Source organism: Myxine glutinosa, chromosome 11 (genome assembly GCF_964187855.1).
Source record: "Myxine glutinosa chromosome 11, kmMyxGlut1.1, whole genome shotgun sequence".
NCBI lineage: Eukaryota > Metazoa > Chordata > Myxini > Myxiniformes > Myxinidae > Myxine > Myxine glutinosa.
Window position 1 is genome coordinate 117,752,686 of NC_136271.1, and position 21,089 is coordinate 117,773,774.

General features: G+C 47.5%; 1 protein-coding gene across 1 annotated transcript in view; it reads left to right on the top strand.

Moving 5' to 3' along the window:
- The window catches only part of UNC79 (unc-79 subunit of NALCN channel complex), a 228,455-nt gene that overhangs the window by 182,692 nt on the left and 24,674 nt on the right, over positions 1–21,089 (top strand). Inside the window, 4 exon segments of the mRNA XM_078787070.1 lie at positions 2,533–2,645; positions 4,107–4,192; positions 4,378–4,551; positions 4,783–4,851. Coding sequence (XP_078643196.1) covers positions 2,533–2,645; positions 4,107–4,192; positions 4,378–4,551; positions 4,783–4,851 — 442 coding nt within the window.

Sequence of the window (21,089 nt, forward strand, 5' to 3'; positions counted from 1 at the left end):
GGGTGGCCCTTCCGCCGCGGCGAGGCCGCCCCCCATCCACGGGGCCCCCCACTCGACCGCCCACCACCTCACCGGACCCCCTCCCACGACCCGCCAGGGGTCGCTTCGGCCGGGTCATCAGGACCCCCCTCAAGTTGACCCTGCCGGTGCAAGTCGATTCTGGGGGGACGTGTGTAGCGGCTGCCGCTGGGGTTTCACAATCGCCTTGCACCTATCAAGGACGCGGAGCGATCACCATGCCGGGCTCGTCCAGGACGCCCGGGCAGGCCCGCGCTCAACTTGCCAGGCCTCGGTCGGGACGCCCGGGCATGCCCGGGCAGGCTCGCCCTCAACTTGCCAGGCCGCAGCCAGGACGCTGGGCCACGCCCCCTGGCGCCGGGCCTGGGCAAACCCCCTGGGTTAATAGATATATATTGCTGACCGAAAACGGGTTTTCAGAGTGCCTGAGTGTTTGATTTCAATAAAGCAACTCAGATGAATTCCAGCTTTTTGTCGCGTCCATTCTTCTGATCGACGTGGGAGCCCCAGCTCCTTCAATATCTGGGTACACCATTTCACACCAGTCTCAAAGTGAGCCAGCATGGAGTGGAAAGAGAGTGGGTATCAAATGTTATTGGCCCCTACCTTCCATATTTGTCCCCCAACCCCTCTCTTTGTACTTTTCCTTTTGTTTTGTTACGTCCTGATCCGTTCTATGCTTTAGCTCCTCCACGAGCCTCGACATTGTATACGGTACCATAAGATAAATCAAATAAAATCATGCATATGGGAATAATGTTTTGGGACCATAACGAGGAAATTCATGTTGAAGTTCTCAAGGTTAGAAAACCATTAATCATGCACAGTGCCATTGAGACATGGAATGCAATGAAGTTAGACAAGCCATTTGCAGGTGGACAGGCAAAGTATGCTCTCTTGGTGTATGATGTTACTGTACAATCACCCTCATGTGACAAATGTGACCAGGACTACTTGAATGGAGATATGTTGGGAAGTTATGGCATCACCCATATTGTCCAAAATTGTTACCTTGTAGTTTTCATCCCTTTGGATGACTCAAATAACATTTGCGAGATATGGGACAAGTGTGTCTTTGTATCGGGGAATACCTGGAGAAATCTCTGAAGTTTCAACTCACGTTTACTTTTTCATTTTTCACAAGTCACAAAAACGAATGTGCTCTGATTGATTGATGTCCAACCATCAGTTAGGTATTGTGCAAAGTTGAATTTATTGAAAGGACATGGCATTGCACAAAGTGGGTAAATTCGAATATGGCTGCCAAACCATGTGACCCATGACATTTTAGTTATCAAACTTTAATCCCCAAGTAGTCGATGACACATTTCAATTTTCACATCAATTGGTTGGTTTCAGGAACAGTGATTTTTAAAGGTTTTGCCGAAAATATAGTATGGTTGCCAAACCCCATGGCCAATAACGTCATCAATATAAAACTTGTTTCCCAATGTATGGCATCGTCATTGGAATGGGTGGTGTGGGATGGCATCGCTATAGGATGGCATCATCATTGGAACAGGTGTGGGATGGCTGCATCATAGGATGGCATCATCATTGGAACAGGTGTGGGATGGCATCGTTATAGGATGCTATCGTCATTGGAACAGGTTTGGGGTGGCAGCATCATAGGATGGCATCATCATTGGAACAGGTGTGGGAAGGCATTGTCATAGGATGGCATCATCATTGGAACAGGTGTTGGATGGCATCAACATAGGATGGCATCATCATTGGAACAGGTGTGGGATTGCATCATCATACGATGGCGTCATCATTGGAACAGGTGTGGGATGGCATCATCATAGGATGGCATCATCATTGGAACAGGTGTGGGAAGGCATTGTCATAGGATGGCATCATCATTGGAACAGGTGTTGGATGGCATCAACATAGGATGGCATCATCATTGGAACAGGTGTTGGATGGCATCAACATAGGAACAGGTGTGGGATTGCATCATCATACGATGGCGTCATCATTGGAACAGGTGTTGGATGGCATCAACATAGGATGGCATCATCATTGGAACAGGTGTTGGATGGCATCAACATAGGATGGCATCATCATTGGAACAGGTGTTGGATGGCATCATCATTGGAACAGGTGTGGGATTGCATCATCATACGATGGCGTCATCATTGGAACAGGTGTGGGATGACATTGTCATAGGATGCTATCGTCATTGGAACAGGTGTGGGATGGCATCAACATAGGATGGCATCATCATTGGAACAGGTGTGGGATTGCATGATCATACGATGGCGTCATCATTGGAACAGGTGTGGGATGGCATCATCATAGGATGCTATCGTCATTGGAACAGGTGTGGGATGACATTGTCATAGGATGCTATCGTCATTGGAACAGTAGGTGTGGGATGGCATCGTGATAGGTTGGCATCGCCATTGGAATGGGTTGTTCGGTACAAGCTGCAGTTCTAGTTCCAGTTTAAACCTGCCTTCTGATTATTTGATAATGTTGGGAAATCTTATTTCTCTTCTTGTCTTCCAGCATTGTGATCCCAGGGAATGCACCTGGTGTGGCAAAGCAATTTCTTCGTTGCATTTTTCACCAACTCGCTCCCAACGGAATCCTTCCTCAACTCTTCCAGAGCTACATCAAAGGTGTCAGCATCAAATCACACTTAGTCCCAATTAATAATCAGCCTTTTTCCATAAATAGTGGTGAACATGTAAAGATTTCAGTTTGATGTTTTGATTCTACATTGAGCTTATAATTATGTTTGCTCCTTGCACTTACACCACATAGCAAGGAGCGGTATCAGAATGACCACCTTTAGAGGCCATTTCCCCCCACAGAGCAGGGGTTGGCCTTTTTCGGGCACCGTGGTCTCCTTTTTTGAAGCAATGTTTTATGGCCGGATGCCCTTCCTGCCGCCAACCCTGTTAGTCGCCTCTTGTGATGCACAGGGAATTACCAGTGAACTGGTACTCAATTTGCCGACCTCAGAAGGATGACAGGGATTGACAGGCTGAATCAACCCCCATGGTGTTAATTGAGCGATTGACCGGGATGCGAACCCAGGATCCTAGGATCCCAAGCCGGCACCCTAACCACCGGTATCAGAATGAGATTATATCATGGCTCATGGGTAACTCAGAAACAAATTACGCTGTGCTGTGGTGCTGATATTTCAGATCATTTATGAGGTCAAAAGGTTAAGGTCACCTAAAATCTTAATTTTTTTTTTTTTAACTTGTCATATTTAGCATACGTAAGAAGAAGAGGTCTGAGTACAAAGCCCGTCTGCTCAACGCTGATATATGACAAGCAATGGCACATGGTGGAGTAGTGGTATGGACACTAACCTCATAGGCCGTGGGATGAAATTGGCTCAAGGCAGCCACGTTAAATATTTGGCTTCAAGCATCTGGGAACTGAAATAGCCCCAGGAAAATTACCATATGCACATCGCTATTGAATTGCAATTAAAAACCAAGCTTGCTCACTACTGACCTGCAGGGATTGTGTAGTTTGCCTCATCTGCCTGGTTTTGTCTTTATGTGGCGTCAGTTCACACATTGTCAATGACTACAAAAAGGCCCGCATCTTTCTAACCAAAAAACAACAACTCCATTTTGTGGTAAACTCATAAATGTTCTGGAAAATTTAATGTATTCATTCATTTACTGTAAAATGTGAGAAGCTGATTGTTTTGAGGTCAAAAGGTCAAAGGTCAAGGTCACAAAATTGTAAAATTTGAAGTACCCTAGGAGTCTAAGGTTCTTGCGGGTCTTAGGGGTCTTAAAAGTTCTAAATGGTCGAAGGGTCTTAAAGGGCCTTTGGGCTTAATACCCCAAATACCCTTAAGACCCTTTAGACCCCTAAGTCCCACTAACACACCTAAGGCCCTTTATACCCTTAAGACCCTAATACCCTTTAGACTCTTAAGACGCTTTATATCCCTCAGACCGCTAAGACACTCGAGGCTTGTAAGGCCCCTAACACCCTTAAAACCCCAACTCACTTTTAAGACGCCTAATACACATAAACATAACGCTGGCTATATATTCATAGTTATTAAGTTAATGTTGAACAGTGAAAACTCTCACCTTCCTCTACAGATGTGAATTTCCTGAGAACTCTGGCCAATGTACTCTCCGACTTCTCTGAGTTGAGCTCCATTGCTGCATTGAACATCCTGTTGGAGGTAATTCAGTTGTTCATATCAGAATTCCAGAAATTACAATGCTTTTGTCACACACTGGGTGGTAATTTTAACAGGGTCATCTCTAAAGTTTTGGCAACTACATTCAAACAAAATGCAAATATCCACCACCGACCCATTCCGCAAGCCCTGACATCACATCCGTTGTCTGATACTCCCCAACGTAGGGGCTCAATGGCAAGCGAAACCTGCCCACAGGTGCAGTCATGCTACGCTGCCTCGACAATCTGGCCACTTTCATGGAGGCTCTGCCCATGGAATCCCCAAGTAACCTCTGGGCCTCTATTTGCAGCCAGTTGCAGGCCTTCCTCCCCAAACTGCCACTCTCTCTGTCAGTGAAGGTGAGGCCACCAAGGGCTGCATTAATGGAGCAAACCGGGATTCATACAGACACATACTGTTATTTAACGCATTCTGATTCGAGCAAATACATTCATGATGAAAATATTTTGGCAGCTGTGATTTTGTCAACGACAAATCATGACAAATATTGATTTGTGATGCAATTGAGAGAAGTAGTTAAAAATAATAAAGACTTCTCTAAATCCAGTGCACCCTCCCATCTCTCCCAGTGTTGCCTTGATTCCTGCTTGAGGATTATTATCAGTATCCTAAAAATCCCTGCCACGATCGCGACACGGGTAAGTTTGCAACAAAGAATTGCGACACGTGAGTAACCTCCACCAACAACCAGGTCTGGTTAAGGAATCATCTGGCACAACATGCATCCTAGGGATGACATTCAAACCCATGTTATGTAGCTCAGAGGCAGGTGCACCGACCTCAAGACTATCCTGCGAGCTCTAAACAACGATCTGTATCACAACCTCGTTGGCTTCTGCAAAAGAGACAGACTTCCTGCTTGAGTAACGATACCGTGTTCATACATACTGTATGGAAACAGGAAGAAACTTACTAATGGTGCCTAAGGTCCTGTAGGATATTGATCTGCAGGATACTGAAAAACAAAAACGAAACAAAACTTTGGTGATGTGTAGCTGAGTGAAAATGGCGGAATAGTCTCGTGGCCATAATGCAAAATACCATTGTGCTACAGTTGTTATATTGGTCAAATTTTTCGATGACAATGATGAAAGATCTGATGCATGTTTTCTCAACATTTGAATAACAAAAAGTCTGATACGAGGATGTGAATGAGAATTTACTATACAAGAGAGCCGTTGGTCTGTGTCTGTCTGTCTGTGTCTGTGTCACCATTTTTCTCAGAGATGGCTGAACGAATTTTCGTCAAACTTTCAGAAGTTCATGAGTGAGTGCCTGGGAGTTAAAGAGTTAGGCAATTTGTAGACAATTTTTTTGTAGACAATATACAGACAATTTTGTAGACAATAGACATTAAGCCTGGTGTTGGCTTAGCGGTTAGGGTGCCAGCTTGGGATCCTAGGATTCTGGGTTCAAATCCCGGTCGATCGCTGAATTAACACCAGGGGGGTTGACTCATCCTGTCATCCTTCCGAGGTCGGCAAATTGAGTACCAGTTCACTGGTAATTCCCTGTGTGTCACAAGAGGCGACCTCTTGAATTGAAGATTGGAGGTCTCATCTCTTCAAAGCTGTTCCATGCATGCTCGCTTTCGAAGTTAAGAAACTTTTCACAATTGTGTTTTGGTCGATACTGTATCTTTCTCTCGGTGTATGTACCTATTGGGGTGTCTTTAATAGTATTCTTGGCGTTGGTTTTTCATACCTGTGTAGAGAATCGTCGGTATTTCTTATCGCGTATTCTGAGGCCTAAGTGTAGTACTAGGCTACCGTGTCCGACCTTGGCTTGAGGCTTGTTTTTGTCTCAGAGGTTCTCCGATCGCGCTGCACTTACTTTCCGGTCTCTGTTTTTCACTGTCTTTTCATCCCATACTTCCTTGTTTTAAAATCTCAAAAAAAAAAAAAAAAAAACCAAAAAACATTTCCTTCTGTTCTTATTCGTTTATTCGTTCTTATTTGTTCGTTCGTTCTTCGACCACGTTGTTTGTGATCACGTGAGCACGTTGTTAAAAAAATGTCTCATCTGACCCCTGAAGACCTGTATTCGGTCATATTCTATAACACCTTTTTCTTCTTCTTCTATAAAAGGATGCTTTCGACTTGCTCACCAAATCTATTCATTCCAAAAAAAAAATCCATCTCTTATAGTGCATCTTTCATTCATTCCCTAAACTCTCCAGCATTCCATCCTCCCTCCAGCGTCCTCAAACGTATTTTTGACTCGAATGTCTCAAGAAACTCATTTTGCAATAAATGTTCATTTCCCATTAATCGTACATTTTTCAAAATCCCATCACCCCAAATTCCCATTTCCCATCACCCCTCCCCTCGAAATCTTCCCCCTTGCCCCTCCCCTCCAAATCTTCCCAATCACCCATTCCTTTCAAATCTCCCCCCACACCCCTCCCCTCCGAGACTCTCCCTCGCTCCTCCCCTCCTAGACTCCCCTCTCACCCCTCCTCCTCAAAGCGTCCTCCCCGCTTCTTCCCCCTTCCAACTTTCACCTTCATCTCCCTCAACCTTCTGCCTCGCTCTTCCCCCTCGTCAAATAACACCTCACTGCGCCTCTCCGAATCACCATCAAACCTTTTGTCTGCCCCATTCTTCCCTTTCTCCAAGCTATTCTGTAATCTCCGACACACCTTCAACAGCTCTCCCTACCTCTTCCTCCTCTTCCACATCTTACCCTACATCTTACCCTTACCCTACCGCTCCCCCACCCTGTTCTGTATCCGATGCTCCCCCTTCCTCTTCCTTAACAGTATGGACCTCAAACATCCGGGGCCTTTGCTCAAACTTGTCTGATCTCTCCATACAGGTTGTTTCTGACAAACCAGACGTGATCTGCTTAACAGAAACTTTCCTCCTTCATGATGTCTCTGATTCCTTGGTATCTCTCCCAGGTTACTCCCTCCTCCGGTATGATAGACCTGAGCCTCGTCCTGGAGGTGGGGTTGCTATCTTTATAAAAAACTCTCTTCCTCACTCGCCCTGGACTGCCCTCTCTCCACCTCACCCCCAGGAATACCTTTGGCTACGGCTTCCCCTTCGCTCCCACCTTTTGTTCATATGTGTGTTGTACCGTCCACCAAACAGTGATGACTCCATCTACATCTCACTGTCTGAGAATATGGACCACCTTCTATCTACCCATCCCAACTCTCTCTTCCTCATATGTGGTGATTTCAACTGTCACCATGCCAGTTGGCTGGGTGTGGGTACCTCTCTCACCAGCCATGGCTCTTCAGCAAAGGACTTCTGTGACTCACTGGGACTGACACAATCTGTCAATTTCCCGACCCGGATTTCAGTCAACGGAGCATCTTCTCTTCTGGACTTGATTATGACTAACTTCCCTGAAAATGTCTGCTGCTCTTCTTCTGCTCCAATCGGCTCTTCTGATCATGTGCTTGTTAAAGTGGACATCTCTCTGACCATTCTCAGAGAGCCTCCTCAGCGTCGACGAGTCTGGCATTTCACTCAGGCCAACTGGCACGGTCTTCAAGCAGCCATCAATCATCTGGACTGGTCTCCCATCTCTACTGCCTCTGACATAAATTCTTCCTGGGAATTCTTCCAAAGCAAACTGCTCTCTCTCATGCACAGATTTATCCCATCTCGTCTTCTGTTGTCATACCCTTCCCCCCGTCCATGGTACATGGAATCTTGTGGTGAGGCTATTGCCCAGAAACAACTTGCTTTCGTCTCCTGGAAAGCAAATCCAATGGAAGGAAATCTAATTTCCTTTCACAAAGCCCGAAACAAGTGTGTGTCCACCCTCAGGAGAGCCAGGAAACAATATCTCTCCGTTCTCAGGACCGAACTCTCTTATCTGTCTCCCTCTTCCAAATCCTGGTGGCGTCTGGTCAAATCTGTTTCTGGTGTTTGTTCCCCCTCCATTCTCTCCCTCACCTCAAATGGCCACACGGCTGACTCCGCCGGTGAAAAAGCTGAATACCTCAACTCTGTGTTTGCCTCTAAATCTTGTGTCCCAAACCCATCCCGCTCTGTACCCACCGTACCCAGTCATACCCAGCTGCTCCTGGACTCTGTGTCCTTTCCTCCTGACAAGGTGGAAAAGTTTCTGTCAACCCTCGACTCGGATTCTGCAACTGGACCTGACGGCATCAACCCACGGGTCCTAAAATCCTGTACTTCCGCTCTTTCACTCCCTCTCTCTGTTCTCTTCACCCTCTCTTTTGCTCAAGGTCATCTTCCATCTGCTTGGAAATCTGCCAACATCACCGCTTTGCACAAAAAAGGTGTAAAAACAGATCCCAGCAAGTACAGACCAATCAGCCTTCTCCCAATTATCAGCAAAGTCATGGAATCCATCATTGCTTCAGATATGAAATCTTTCCTCTTCTCCAATGGCTTGATCTCTGATCATCAATTTGGTTTCAGACCTGGACACTCTACTCTGGACATGCTGCTTCTGCTTTCTCAACAATGGATGGAGGTCCTCAATGCCAAACAGGAAATTAGAGCAGTCTCCCTTGACATATCACGTGCCTTCGATACGGTCTGGCACCCCGCTCTGCTCACCAAACTCTCCTCTTTTGGTATCCATGGAAATCTCCACGCATGGCTGGCGGACTTCCTCTCTAGTCGTAGTCAACGTGTGGCCCTGAATGGGTTTCTCTCATCTCCTCTTCCTGTTCAGGCTGGAGTTCCACAAGGCAGCGTTCTGGGCCCTGTGCTTTTTCTGGTCTTCATCAATGATCTCTCTGACTCTCTTGAAAATCCTCTGTATCTCTTTGCTGATGACTCTACTCTCTGTCGCTCCATTCTTCATTCCTCAGATCGGCAGTCTGCAGCCTCCTCACTCTCTGCAGACCTGGACAAAATCACAGACTGGGCAAACAAGTGGAACATGTCTTTCAATCCTGACAAATCTCACACTCTTACGATGTCTCTCCGAAAAGACCGACTGGACAACCCTCCCATCCACTTTCTGAATAATCCTCTCCAAGAAGTTCTGTCACTCAAGCTTTTGGGTCTCACTATCTGCCATGATCTTTCCTGGGAAAACCACATTTCAAATCTGGCCTCCAAAGCCAGTCGCCGAATGGGCATCCTCCATCGTGCGAAGTCCTTCCTTGGCACACCTGAGCTCCTCACCACATACAAGGCTTTCATCTGCAGCTCAATGGAATACTGCTCTCCCCTCTGGGCTGGTGCTCCTTCCTCACACCTAGCTCGTCTTCACGCTGTTGAAACCAAAGCATTCAGAATCATTGGAATCTCCCGCGATGAAGCTAACTCCAAGGGCCTCTCACTCACTCACCACAGGCAGGTTGGTGGTCTTTCCGTCTTCTACCGACTCCTCTCTGGCTTTGCCCCCCCAGCTCTCTCTGGGCTCTGTCCCGCAAATATTCCTACAGGTTGCACAAGATCTGCCTGCAACCCTCTTATGGTCAAACTGCCAAAATCAAGACTCTCTGCTCACCTTCACTCCTTCATTCCTCTTTTCTCCCACCTCTGGAACAAACTCCCTCACTCTCTTCGATCCCACTCCACCCTCCAGGTCTTTAAAACAGCTGTTCACCACCATCTCTTATCTTCCCCCATCCAAAACCTTGATCTTTTCTACCCCCGCTAATTTCACCCCAATTCCACTTTTTTGAAATACCAACTTCTGTCCTGGAAGTCCTTGGTGTCCTTGTGTTTTATACTTCTCCCTCCCCCCCCCCCCTTCCCACGCCTCCTCCCCCCAAGCCCTCTCCCTTCCACACATCTCCCTGCTCTCAAATGTTGTGTTTGTGTGCTTCCCCTTCTCTCCCCATCTTGTTTTCCGCTCCCTCTTTTTATATATTTTGTTTGTCTGGTTGATTTGTTTGTGAAGTAAATGTTAGCTCTTTCACGAGCCTCGATTCAGTATACAAAAAAAACAAAAAACAAAAAACAGGGTTGGTGGCAGGAAGAGCATTCGGCCATAAAACATTGCTTCAAAAAGGGGACCACGGTGCCCGGAAAAGGCCAACCCCTGCTCTGCAGGGAAAAATGGCCTCTAAAGGTGGTTGTTTTTTTGTTGTTTGTAGACAATAGACAGACAGTTTGCCTGGGAGTTAGGGAAAAAAAAAACAAAGTTCGTTTTTTGGGATTAAAAAAAAATCTCTACAGTGCCGAAGCCTTTTTGATTAATGACAGTTATATACAAGTACACATTCACATAAATAAATACAAAACAATCACCAGACATTTAAACACAAATAATAAAACGATTCTGGAAGCGGTCGAAGTTGGTGGTGAGGCTTCTTCTCATTATTATTCCTGAACGTCATAATATTCAACTTAGAAACGTGATCAAAGGCACATTAAGCATAAGATATTCAAATAAAAGGTAAAATTATGATTTGACATTGTGATGGATTCTGATTTTCATGCAATTGCTTTTCCATTATATTTTCTCTCATTTAAAATACTAGGGCATGCCCGTACTATATATAAGCTAGGACGTGCCCGTACGTGGGTGCCCGTTCCTTGCCAAAAAAAAAAAAAAAAAAAAAAAAAATTTGTGTAGGGGTGTGTGTGTGTAAACATCCTAGAGCGTGCCCGTACGTGGGTGCAAAAAAACATGCGTGCAAACAACAACAGCAAAAAAAAACTTTGAAACCACGTGGCAGTAACGACCACAGAACCCCCCCCCCCCCCTCTATTTACATGAATGGTTTGGTCCATTCGCAACGACCACAGAACCCCCCCCCTCTATTTACATGCAATGGTTTGGTCCATTCGCAACGCCAAAGCGAACGGCGAACGGCTAAATCGCCATAGCTCGGTAAGTACTTGTCCGATTAATATGAAACCTTGAAAAGGCACATCCTCGGGTCCCCAGCAATATACCTGGCAAGTTTAAAGTATATCGGACCCGTGGTTGTCGAGAAACAGCGGTCACAGACAAACATACAAACACACATACACACATACACACATACACACAGAGATTAATGGAATTATAGATAGATTGTTGCGGACGCGGTTAAAGATGTTATTTTTTGCCGAGCGGTTGGTATTACCGCGACCGAACAGTTATTCCCCGATTAGAACCCGATTCCACCCAAACGTTGGCCGGATCGCACCGCGGCTGCTCAATGAGGGAAAAGACTAAAACGACGAATGCAAAGAGGAAGACGAAGGCAAAGAAAGGTTTGGAAATACTACTAAATTTATTTACTATTTACACACATAAGCAAAAAGAAAGCAGTCACGTTTATTTACAACACATAAGACGCAGGTGACACAGTGCAAATACTAGCTTACCTACAGTCTTAGTTAACCCAGGACAGAACAAACAAAAGACAGACTCACGCGGGGAATGATGACAGGAATCGCAGGAGGTGGATGGCTGGAGGTGAACGCTTGGTGGAGCCAACGCGGAGCTTGGTGGAGCTTTGGTGGAGGTGAACACTTGGTGGAGGTGAACGCTTGGTGGAGCCAACGCGGAGCTTGGTGGAGCCTTGGTGGAGGTGAACGCTTGGTGGAGCCAACGCGGAGTTTGGTGGAGCCTTGGTGGAGGTGAACGCTTGGTGGAGCCAACGCGGAGCTTGGTGGAGCCTTGGTGGAGGTGAACGCTTGGTGGAGCCAACGCGGAGCTTGGTGGAGCCTTGGTGGAGGTGAACGCTTGGTGGAGGTGAACGCTTGGTGGAGCCAACGCGGCTGGTGGGGGGTTGGTGTGACGGGTTCTCTCTCCTTCCCTCACAAGCTTCAGGACTCTTTCTCTCTCTTTCTTAGTCCCACCCAGTCCAACAACTTCCTCTCTTGCTTAGTCCAACTCAAGGCCTTTCTGTCTTCTGATCTCCTCCCTCCTCGACTCTCTCCGGGGGCCTCTGCCTCGGGTTATATAAGCCCCACCCTTGACCCTTTGCGAACCTCCCCAAAACGTTCTCTCTCCGCCCTCTAAAGCCAACCCCTCGTTCTGGGTTGGTCGGCAAGGGCTGGTTCACTCCTCCCCTCTATGACGAGGTGGGGACCCGCCTTTCTTCCCCAACCCTGCCTCGTGGTCAATGGCGGATGAAGGGAAAACCGCCCAAAATGCAGTTGGCAATTGACGAAAAGGGGGAATGGAGGTTTTGGGAATGGGAATGAAGGGAATCTATCTCTTTCACTTGGTGCAATGGAGTACTTCTATTAATGGGAGACACAGCCTTACCCTAAAACACAGAATAAGATATAACTATCGAACAGGGGTATTCTATGATTGGCTGACGTGTATGCTTGTGGACTAATTATGGGACGCCCTTTTGACCTTTACACAGCTCCGGAGGCAGGAGGCGCAGACTCAAGCAATATTCATCACCAATTTACCACAATACAACACAATCAAAAAAAATACAGTCCTCATATCCGCAACACTGCACCCTCCTCCTCTTAGGCACGGCCCGGGCCTACAACTTTTATTTAGTGTGACACGTAGGTGTAGTTCCCTCTACTTTTAACCTGACCCTGAGTGCGACAGTTTTTTAAAACATAAATAAATGTGTCCCGCTGCTCCATTGCACCCTGCCTAACAGACTTACGCCCACAGTTAACCGAATTGCGGAATGGTCTTCAAACTACACACTGACGGTGGGGAGCATTATTTACAAAGACTCTGCTTTTATTTACAAGACTAACCCAGGTACTAACCCAGGACCTGTAATTGTTCTTTCTGGGGGGGGAGACAGTCTGCTCTGCATCAATGCACCATTAAAGCACCCAAAAACGCACCAATACACACCCAAGCACCAATCGGTGCAGTCACCATTGTTCAAGAAAATAAAACCAACAACCCCTAACCCTGCAGGTGATCTCTTGCTCTTCGGCTTCCTCTGCTGGTTATTATTATTTGTTCTTCCAGATGTTGTCTTTCTTTCATGTTCTTACTGGCGGCCTATTTGTATTAAAACTTGCATCCAATGTGTCCTTTTTATTTTATTTTATTTATGGCCCACAGGGCCGACTACGTGTGGTTCACCTGTGGGGCATCGGTGCCCTGTGGCCCAGGTCCGCCAGCAGGATTTCGGGCCCTCATGGCCGGTTCCAGCAGAGGGGCCATGCCCCAACCCATGGGGTCCATCAGTGGTGCTCGGCCACAGGCATGTGGTCCATAATGTGGTGCATCGATGCAGACAGCTGGTTCTGAGAGTGCCGGGCGCACAATGGCCGACTCACGCACGGTCCCCTCGGCGCCCAATGGCGCACAGGTCATGTGGGAGACAAAAGAGACAAATGAGCGAGGGGTAAGGTCACAAGGGTACACATCAATAAGGCAATGCAAGGCAAAATGCGTACGGAGAGCAAAGTGAGAAAGCTCGTCCCTACCGTACGTCACCCCCCTGTCACCTACACTACCCTTGCCCTTACCCCATATGTTACAAAATCTACACATTACCAATCCGTCGCTACTGTCACGTCTCCCCATATTTCCTCTATACCAAATTCGTCACCACAATCCCTCTAACCAAAATTTGCCATCACCCAATTCATCATCAATCCTCATAAGGAGGAAGAGATGGAACATCAAGCACAATGTCACACCCACGTCATGATGCGTCTCACATTCCAAACATTTGCACAGTAAAAAATAATCAAAACATGGCATGGTGTGGAGTACCTGTCACCTCAGGTGAGTGGATGCAGATGGTGCGAGGAGATCCTTCTTCCTAACTATCCTCTAAATGACTTTAACACACTTTACACTACCCGGGGTCTTTCCCTGCCAATCCATTGACCACTTACACTATGGGTTCTAAAAACCAATTCCCATTGACCAAACTGTGGTGCTTCTCAATTTGGGGTCTCACTCCCCCGATTCATCTCCCGGTGCCCTCGCACAATTTCTGGGCTGTGACGTGTAGCTCTCCCAGCAGGTCTACCCACCTGCACACCTCCACCACTGCAGTTGCCTCCCGAGCTTACCTGCGCCTCACCCTAACCTATCTAACTGGGGAAGGCCCCTCCTGGCTCTGTCACCCCTTGGTGCCCTCTGGCACTGGGCTACCCGGGTCCGTCCTCCGGATCCTCGGGCCCCATCCACAACTACCGGCTCCCAGAGCCCACCTGCGGCCTCACCTGGCCGACATCCTCACAGTGGTGGAGTGCCCAAACCAACTACACACACTAACAGGCTACATGCCCAGCCATTTCCACAACACTAATGCACCCATCCAAATACCATTCTCTCACCCGCACCACAGATGCCAATATCCAACCACAATTTACCTATACCCTCTACCTAACACTTACACTACCCGCCCCGGGTATCCGTGATGGGGTCCACTCTTCCCCCATTCACACCTTCGCACCATCCACTCCACTCCACAATTTCCACCATACTCACTCCACGACCATCCATTCCAATACCCCAGATATTCCACACTACCATTTATTCCACACACCTGGTGTCATACCTGTTTTTGCACACCTGTGCAATCATACCTGGTGCCACCTGCACCCTCCTCCTCTTCCTGGACCATTCGGTCAGCACAATACACAATCACCTTCACTCACTCATACACTGCTCCACACACCTGTCCAGTTGCACACCTGTGCAATCTCACCTGTTCAATCCTCAAACACACGGCATCATCTAAACTACCTGTTGCCCTGCTAACTTAGTGCTCCCCGTCTTCCCTTTAAACTAAGCACATACCACGTCATTATCATCCACTCTAATCTACCTGTGTCCCCACTACAGGTGTCATTGTCACTAACTAACCTTAACGTTACCTAATGTCATCTTCTAGGGCCCTACACACAATATCCTAACCCACCCGGGCTAGTTTTCACTGCCATCAACCCCATAATCTAGTGCTCCTTTGCCCCCCCGGTGGTGTGAGGGATGACAGAGTTGCCATCCCACCACATCGGGGAGGTCCCACTATCAATTTTGCTCACCAAATTTCAACCAATCAAAAATTTTCCAATTACTGACAATTCTATTCACTTTTCTAAATTTCGTATCAAATCACTATCACTATCACTATTACCATCATCACACTCCGCTATATCCTAGCCTCGGTGCGTCATGACATCATTAAACTCGGCTTCGCAAAGCTGAGCAATGAATTTGGGTGGTTTGGTCGCCTGCAGGTTGAATCCGTCCGGCTTTCGGTTCAAGGGAGGTGGTTTGGTTGGGCCGAGGTTCCACGCACCATCTCGGCGCGGCACCTTGCGGTCCCGGGCCCGATGGCTCAATCTCCCCCGGTCGGAACCCTGTCCCCACGAGGGGGCACCGTTCCGCTTCCTCCCACTCGCCCTTGAACCGGACCGGTCGCCTCGCCCGCCAAGGCCCGGACTCGACCGTGCGGGGCGGGGCCAAGCCCGATTCGGCAACGACGCTTCGAAGAGAAACGACGCAGCTTCGATCCGCGCCGGGCCTCGCATCCAACAAAGGGCTCCACGCACCGAGTGCTCGCATCGGCTATCCGTCGCTCTAACCGCTAACCCGGTTACCGTCGATGCTTCACCGGCATGCTCACATGCATACGCTACCCCTTTCACCCTCACAAAACCCGCCGTTCCAACGCCGTCCGTACATTCCACCAACGCTCTCCCTGTTACACACCACACCTCTCGCGCACACTCTTGCGCACACCTCGGTCCACACCTCTCCTCCGTTACGTCCTCCGTAACACTCACCATGGGCGTGCACTCTGGCATCCACCCACTAACGCGCTCAGATGGGCTCTCCCACACTCTCGCTACCACCAACTCAGGTGTGCTTCCTCGCACGCGTTCCACCACCACATTACTCTCCGTGTCACACTCCGTACACCCCGACGTGCAATCTCGCTCGCACTCGGTTTCACTCCCACACTTTATAACACACCCAATCGCCGACGCACACTTTTTCCTCACACGCGTGCCATTTCCACTCACACGGGACCCTTCACCAACGCCCGGATGCTTCCTCGATCCCAAGCGCGCGAAAATTCTTTTGTCGCCAAACATCCTCTTACAAAATCTCCCCACACAATACACAGCACGTCTCACCTTCGGGGTTCTTCTTCCTCCCTGCACCAAAACCTGCAAACTCTTTATTTGGTTAGTGAGCTCACCATTATGATTTGAGCAGGGACTTTGTACATATTCCATTTCTCCCTGCAATTCCCGGGCTACCTCCGTCATCTCTTCAATTTTAATTCCCAGCACTGCTTTTTCTTTATTCACCTCGACGACCGTTGGCTTTAATAAAACACCCTCCTCTACCTCAGCGGTCGCCGGCTTTTCCAAACCCCGGGTCGCGATTTCTACCCCTGTCATTGTACCCGTGCTTTTCTCAACTTCGTCCAACCGGCGCTTCTCGACCCGCGTTACCTCGTCGTGCACCCGTGGGACCCTTTCGCCCAACTTGCGGTCTCTGTCCCTCTGCTCCCTTTCCTCCCTATCGGCCCTCATTCCGTTTATTGTTGCTTCAATTTGCTCACTCCGAGCATCCATCCGGTTCCCCATTTGTCCCATTCGCTCACCATGAGCATCGATTTTTGCTTCTAGCCTCTCCATAAGGGCCCCCATTTGTATCATAAAAAGGTCCGAATTCCCCAGCGGCGCTGCTACGGTCACGGACGTGGCTAGATTTGGTGCCGCTGTAACCGCATTCGCAAAGGCGCCATTTTGCGCTCCTGTTACCTCGTGCGCGAGAGCGCCATTTTGCGCGTCTGATACCCCCTCAACCACATCCTCCATATACATTTCCCCGAGGTCCTGGGTCGATTCCACCCCGTCTATCTCTAGCTCACCCACCGGCATCCGATCGCCTTGACCAGCCATGGCGCGATTTTAAAATTCGGGTTTTTTCTTTACAACACAAAACAAATTTCCAGCTGCTTGTAATTTTGAGCGCGTTAAGCGCGCTTCGGGCCTCGTATCCCACTCCTCGACACCAATTGTTGCGGACGCGGTTAAAGATGTTATTTTACCGAGCGGTTGGTATTACCGCGACCGAACAGTTATTCCCCGATTAGAACCCGATTCCACCCAAACGTTGGCCGGATCGCACCGCGGCTGCTCAATGAGGGAAAAGACTAAAACGACGAATGCAAAGAGGAAGACGAAGGCAAAGAAAGGTTTGGAAATACTACTAAATTTATTTACTATTTACACACATAAGCAAAAAGAAAGCAGTCACGTTTATTTACAACACATAAGACGCAGGTGACACAGTGCAAATACTAGCTTACCTACAGTCTTAATTAACCCAGGACAGAACAAACAAAAGACAGACTCACACGGGGAATGATGACAGGAATCGCAGGAGGTGGATGGCTGGAGGTGAACGCTTGGTGGAGCCAACGCGGAGCTTGGTGGAGCTTTGGTGGAGGTGAACGCTTGGTGGAGGTGAATGCTTGGTGGAGCCAACGCGGAGCTTGGTGGAGCCTTGGTGGAGGTGAACGCTTGGTGGAGCCAACGCGGAGCTTGGTGGAGCCTTGGTGGAGGTGAACGCTTGGTGGAGCCAATGCAGAGCTTGGTGGAGCCTTGGTGGAGGTGAACGCTTGGTGGAGCCAACACGGAGCTTGGTGGAGCCTTGGTGGAGGTGAACGCTTGGTGGAGGTGAACGCTTGGTGGAGCCAACGCGGCTGGTGGGGGGTTGGTGTGACGGGTTCTCTCTCCTTCCCTCACAAGCTTCAGGACTCTTTCTCTCTCTTTCTTAGTCCCACCCAGTCCAACAACTTCCTCTCTTGCTTAGTCCAACTCAAGGCCTTTCTGTCTTCTGATCTCCTCCCTCCTCGACTCTCTCCGGGGGCCTCTGCCTCGGGTTATATAAGCCCCACCCTTGACCCTTTGCGAACCTCCCCAAAACGTTCTCTCTCCGCCCTCTAAAGCCAACCCCTCGTTCTGGGTTGGTCGGCAAGGGCTGGTTCACTCCTCCCCTCTATGACGAGGTGGGGACCCGCCTTTCTTCCCCAACCCTGCCTCGTGGTCAATGGCGGATGAAGGGAAAACCGCCCAAAATGCAGTTGGCAATTGACGAAAAGGGGGAATGGAGGTTTTGGGAATGGGAATGAAGGGAATCTATCTCTTTCACTTGGTGCAATGGAGTACTTCTATTAATGGGAGACACAGCCTTACCCTAAAACACAGAATAAGATATAATTATCGAACAGGGGTATTCTATGATTGGCTGACGTGTATGCTTGTGGACTAATTATGGGACGCCCTTTTGACCTTTACACAGCTCCGGAGGCAGGAGGCGCAGACTCAAGCAATATTCATCACCAATTTACCACAATACAACACAATCAAAAAAAATACAGTCCTCATATCCGCAACAATATGTTAATGTTTCTTTTTTGCTTGAGCAATGCCGGATACTCCAGCTATAAACACTTATATACTTTACTCGGGGTACAAATACAAATATAACTTTGTCTGGGGGGTAACATAGGCTATGTGGCCGCGGCCTCATGTGGGGGTGTGGGGGACCGGGAGAGGGGCATAATTCTCTATGCAAATGTGTACCGTGTAGCACCACCTGGTGATGGTGGCAGAGGGTATTACAATTTCCTTTTTTACCTGGACAACACTGAGGTTAAAACACTCTTTGCATGGGAAAGCATCCTCCCCCAAAACGGAGAGGCCTGTCAAAGCCACCCCCTCCAACCCCCCCCCATCCCCACCCACCCCACCCCCTGCTGGGTACTCCTGCTAGTTCTTGACATTTTCACAAGCAGCAACTGAATGCTGCCTGATCCACACTTAAACACTGGCTAACCGAAAACCGCAACACCGGCTGACGCGTCTTCCTACTTTTTGGCCAAAACAGAAAACACCTAAAACATTCTGGAATGTTCTTTTTTATAATAGTTCTTTTTACATAATGTCTTGCAGAGCTGCTATGAGAATTTCAAAAAAAATCCAATGTGAAAGAATATTGATTGTTATACTGATCAGAGCATGATTTAAGTTTAACAGCCTCTGGGACATTAGAGTAGTAGAACACCACTTCCCTCCCCTCCTCACACCAACCTTGAAACGCTGAGGAGCTGAACTGCGTTACTGTGTATAGATCTATAAACATTTCGCTCCAACACTTTTTTAGGTTAAAAATAATCAAAATTTAAAATACTGAAGGTAAGAACAGCAGGATCAGGGTTGTGAGTGGGACGATAATGTTCTCTTGAAGGAGACTCAAGTTTATTTTCTGCACCCAGGCCTAGTTCTTTAGCAACGGCGTCATCAACACTAAGAGTTAAACTGGTTAGATCCACTGGTGTCATGGCTGCATCATCTTGCAACAAAGTAAACCTGAAATTGGATAATTTAGGTATTTTATTAAGCAAGCTTTTTTCACTTGCTTACTTTTTAGCTCACCTTGAACGAAGAGCAGGGGAGCTTATCCGATGGCGCGTCATCTTTCCGTCTGTCCGTCAGTCCGTAAACACTTGCAACCTCTCTCCGAAACCGCTGATGGGATTGTGACCAAATTTGGCACAAAATATTTTTGTTGTGTTGTGACTAAAGTTTGTTCATTCTACCAGGTGAGCACCAGGCCCCTATGTTCTTCTTGTTTCTGCCGCTTAGCTGCACCACTCTCCATATTCCGGAACGGCGTCGCTGCTTCTGGATCAAATGAGTGGTTATACAGAGAGAGATGCCTGTTTTTTTCCGGGAACGAGGGGGGAAATCGATTTTGGTCTATGGTGGTCTTTTGGTCTAAGGTACAGGATTTAATGTATAAATAATAAGGAAATCATCATCTTCATCATCATCATCATAAGACGTGGGATTCAACCCACTTTATAAAACAACTCTACATCGTTCGTGGTTGTGTGATTGCGTCATTTTGACGTGATGATGCTGATCCTCCCATAAAGGTCATGTGACTCATGTGATATGTCACTTTTGTCCGTAATTATTATTATTTTTTCATTTAACTTTGGGTTATTTATTTTAGACGTTGAATTCCTGTCTCCCATCTGCGCTAACTTTGAGAAAACAGGCAAATAAATAATAGTAGCTTCATAAATAAATAAATTAATGTATCGTATGTTTTTTGTGGCCTCCCTGGAGTTTGGGCCCTGGACAAATGTCCCGCTGGTCCTCCCATAAATCCGGCCCTGATACTGACAACAAAGCAATGCTCTTTCTTCTTCCTTATCATATATTCTCATTCTTTTGATCTGAGCAGGTGAGCTATTGCTGGCACCGTGGCCAAATTCCCGCTCTAATCTACATCAGCAGTACAGCCGTGTCCCCAGCAGCCACTTGTGGATGAGGATGATTTTGATTCAAAATGTTTTAATTTTCATGAAATGTTAAACCAGTATGTTAATGAATAGTGATTTTTATGCTGGGGAGCAATCTAATGTAGGCTCGGGAACAAGCAAATGAGCAAGCGACTGCAGGCCTGTCACTTCTTCACCTGTCATGGCAAATCTCCTCCACCTCTCATACCATTTCCGTTTCCTGTCTCCACCCCCGGTTCCTTTGTATTCATTATTATTCATGTACAGTAATTGAACAGCGACATCTATCTTAACTATCTCACAATATCACACAATCACAATAAGATGGTGAGTCATACCAAAGACTTTAAAAGGATAGAGCACAGACAATCCCCATAGGTTTGAATCCATATGGAGGAGGAAATTCCTCCTTAGGAGTTGCGTCACCTCCTACCCTGTTACTGCATGGGAAGCTCAGGGTTTCAATCAATCACTTTTTCACACTTACTGCAAACACGAACACCAGAGGACACCATCTAAAATTGTTTAAGAGTAGGTCCAGACAGGAAGTGACAAATAACATTTTTAGACAGTGAGTCATAAATTAATGAAATGGACTTCCACAAAAGTTGTTGATGTTCTTAGTGTTTGTTACTTCCTTGAAAAATCATCTCGAGCTGTTCTGGTGGAATCAGGGATTTCAGAGTACTAGTCCTTGGGAGTATGTGC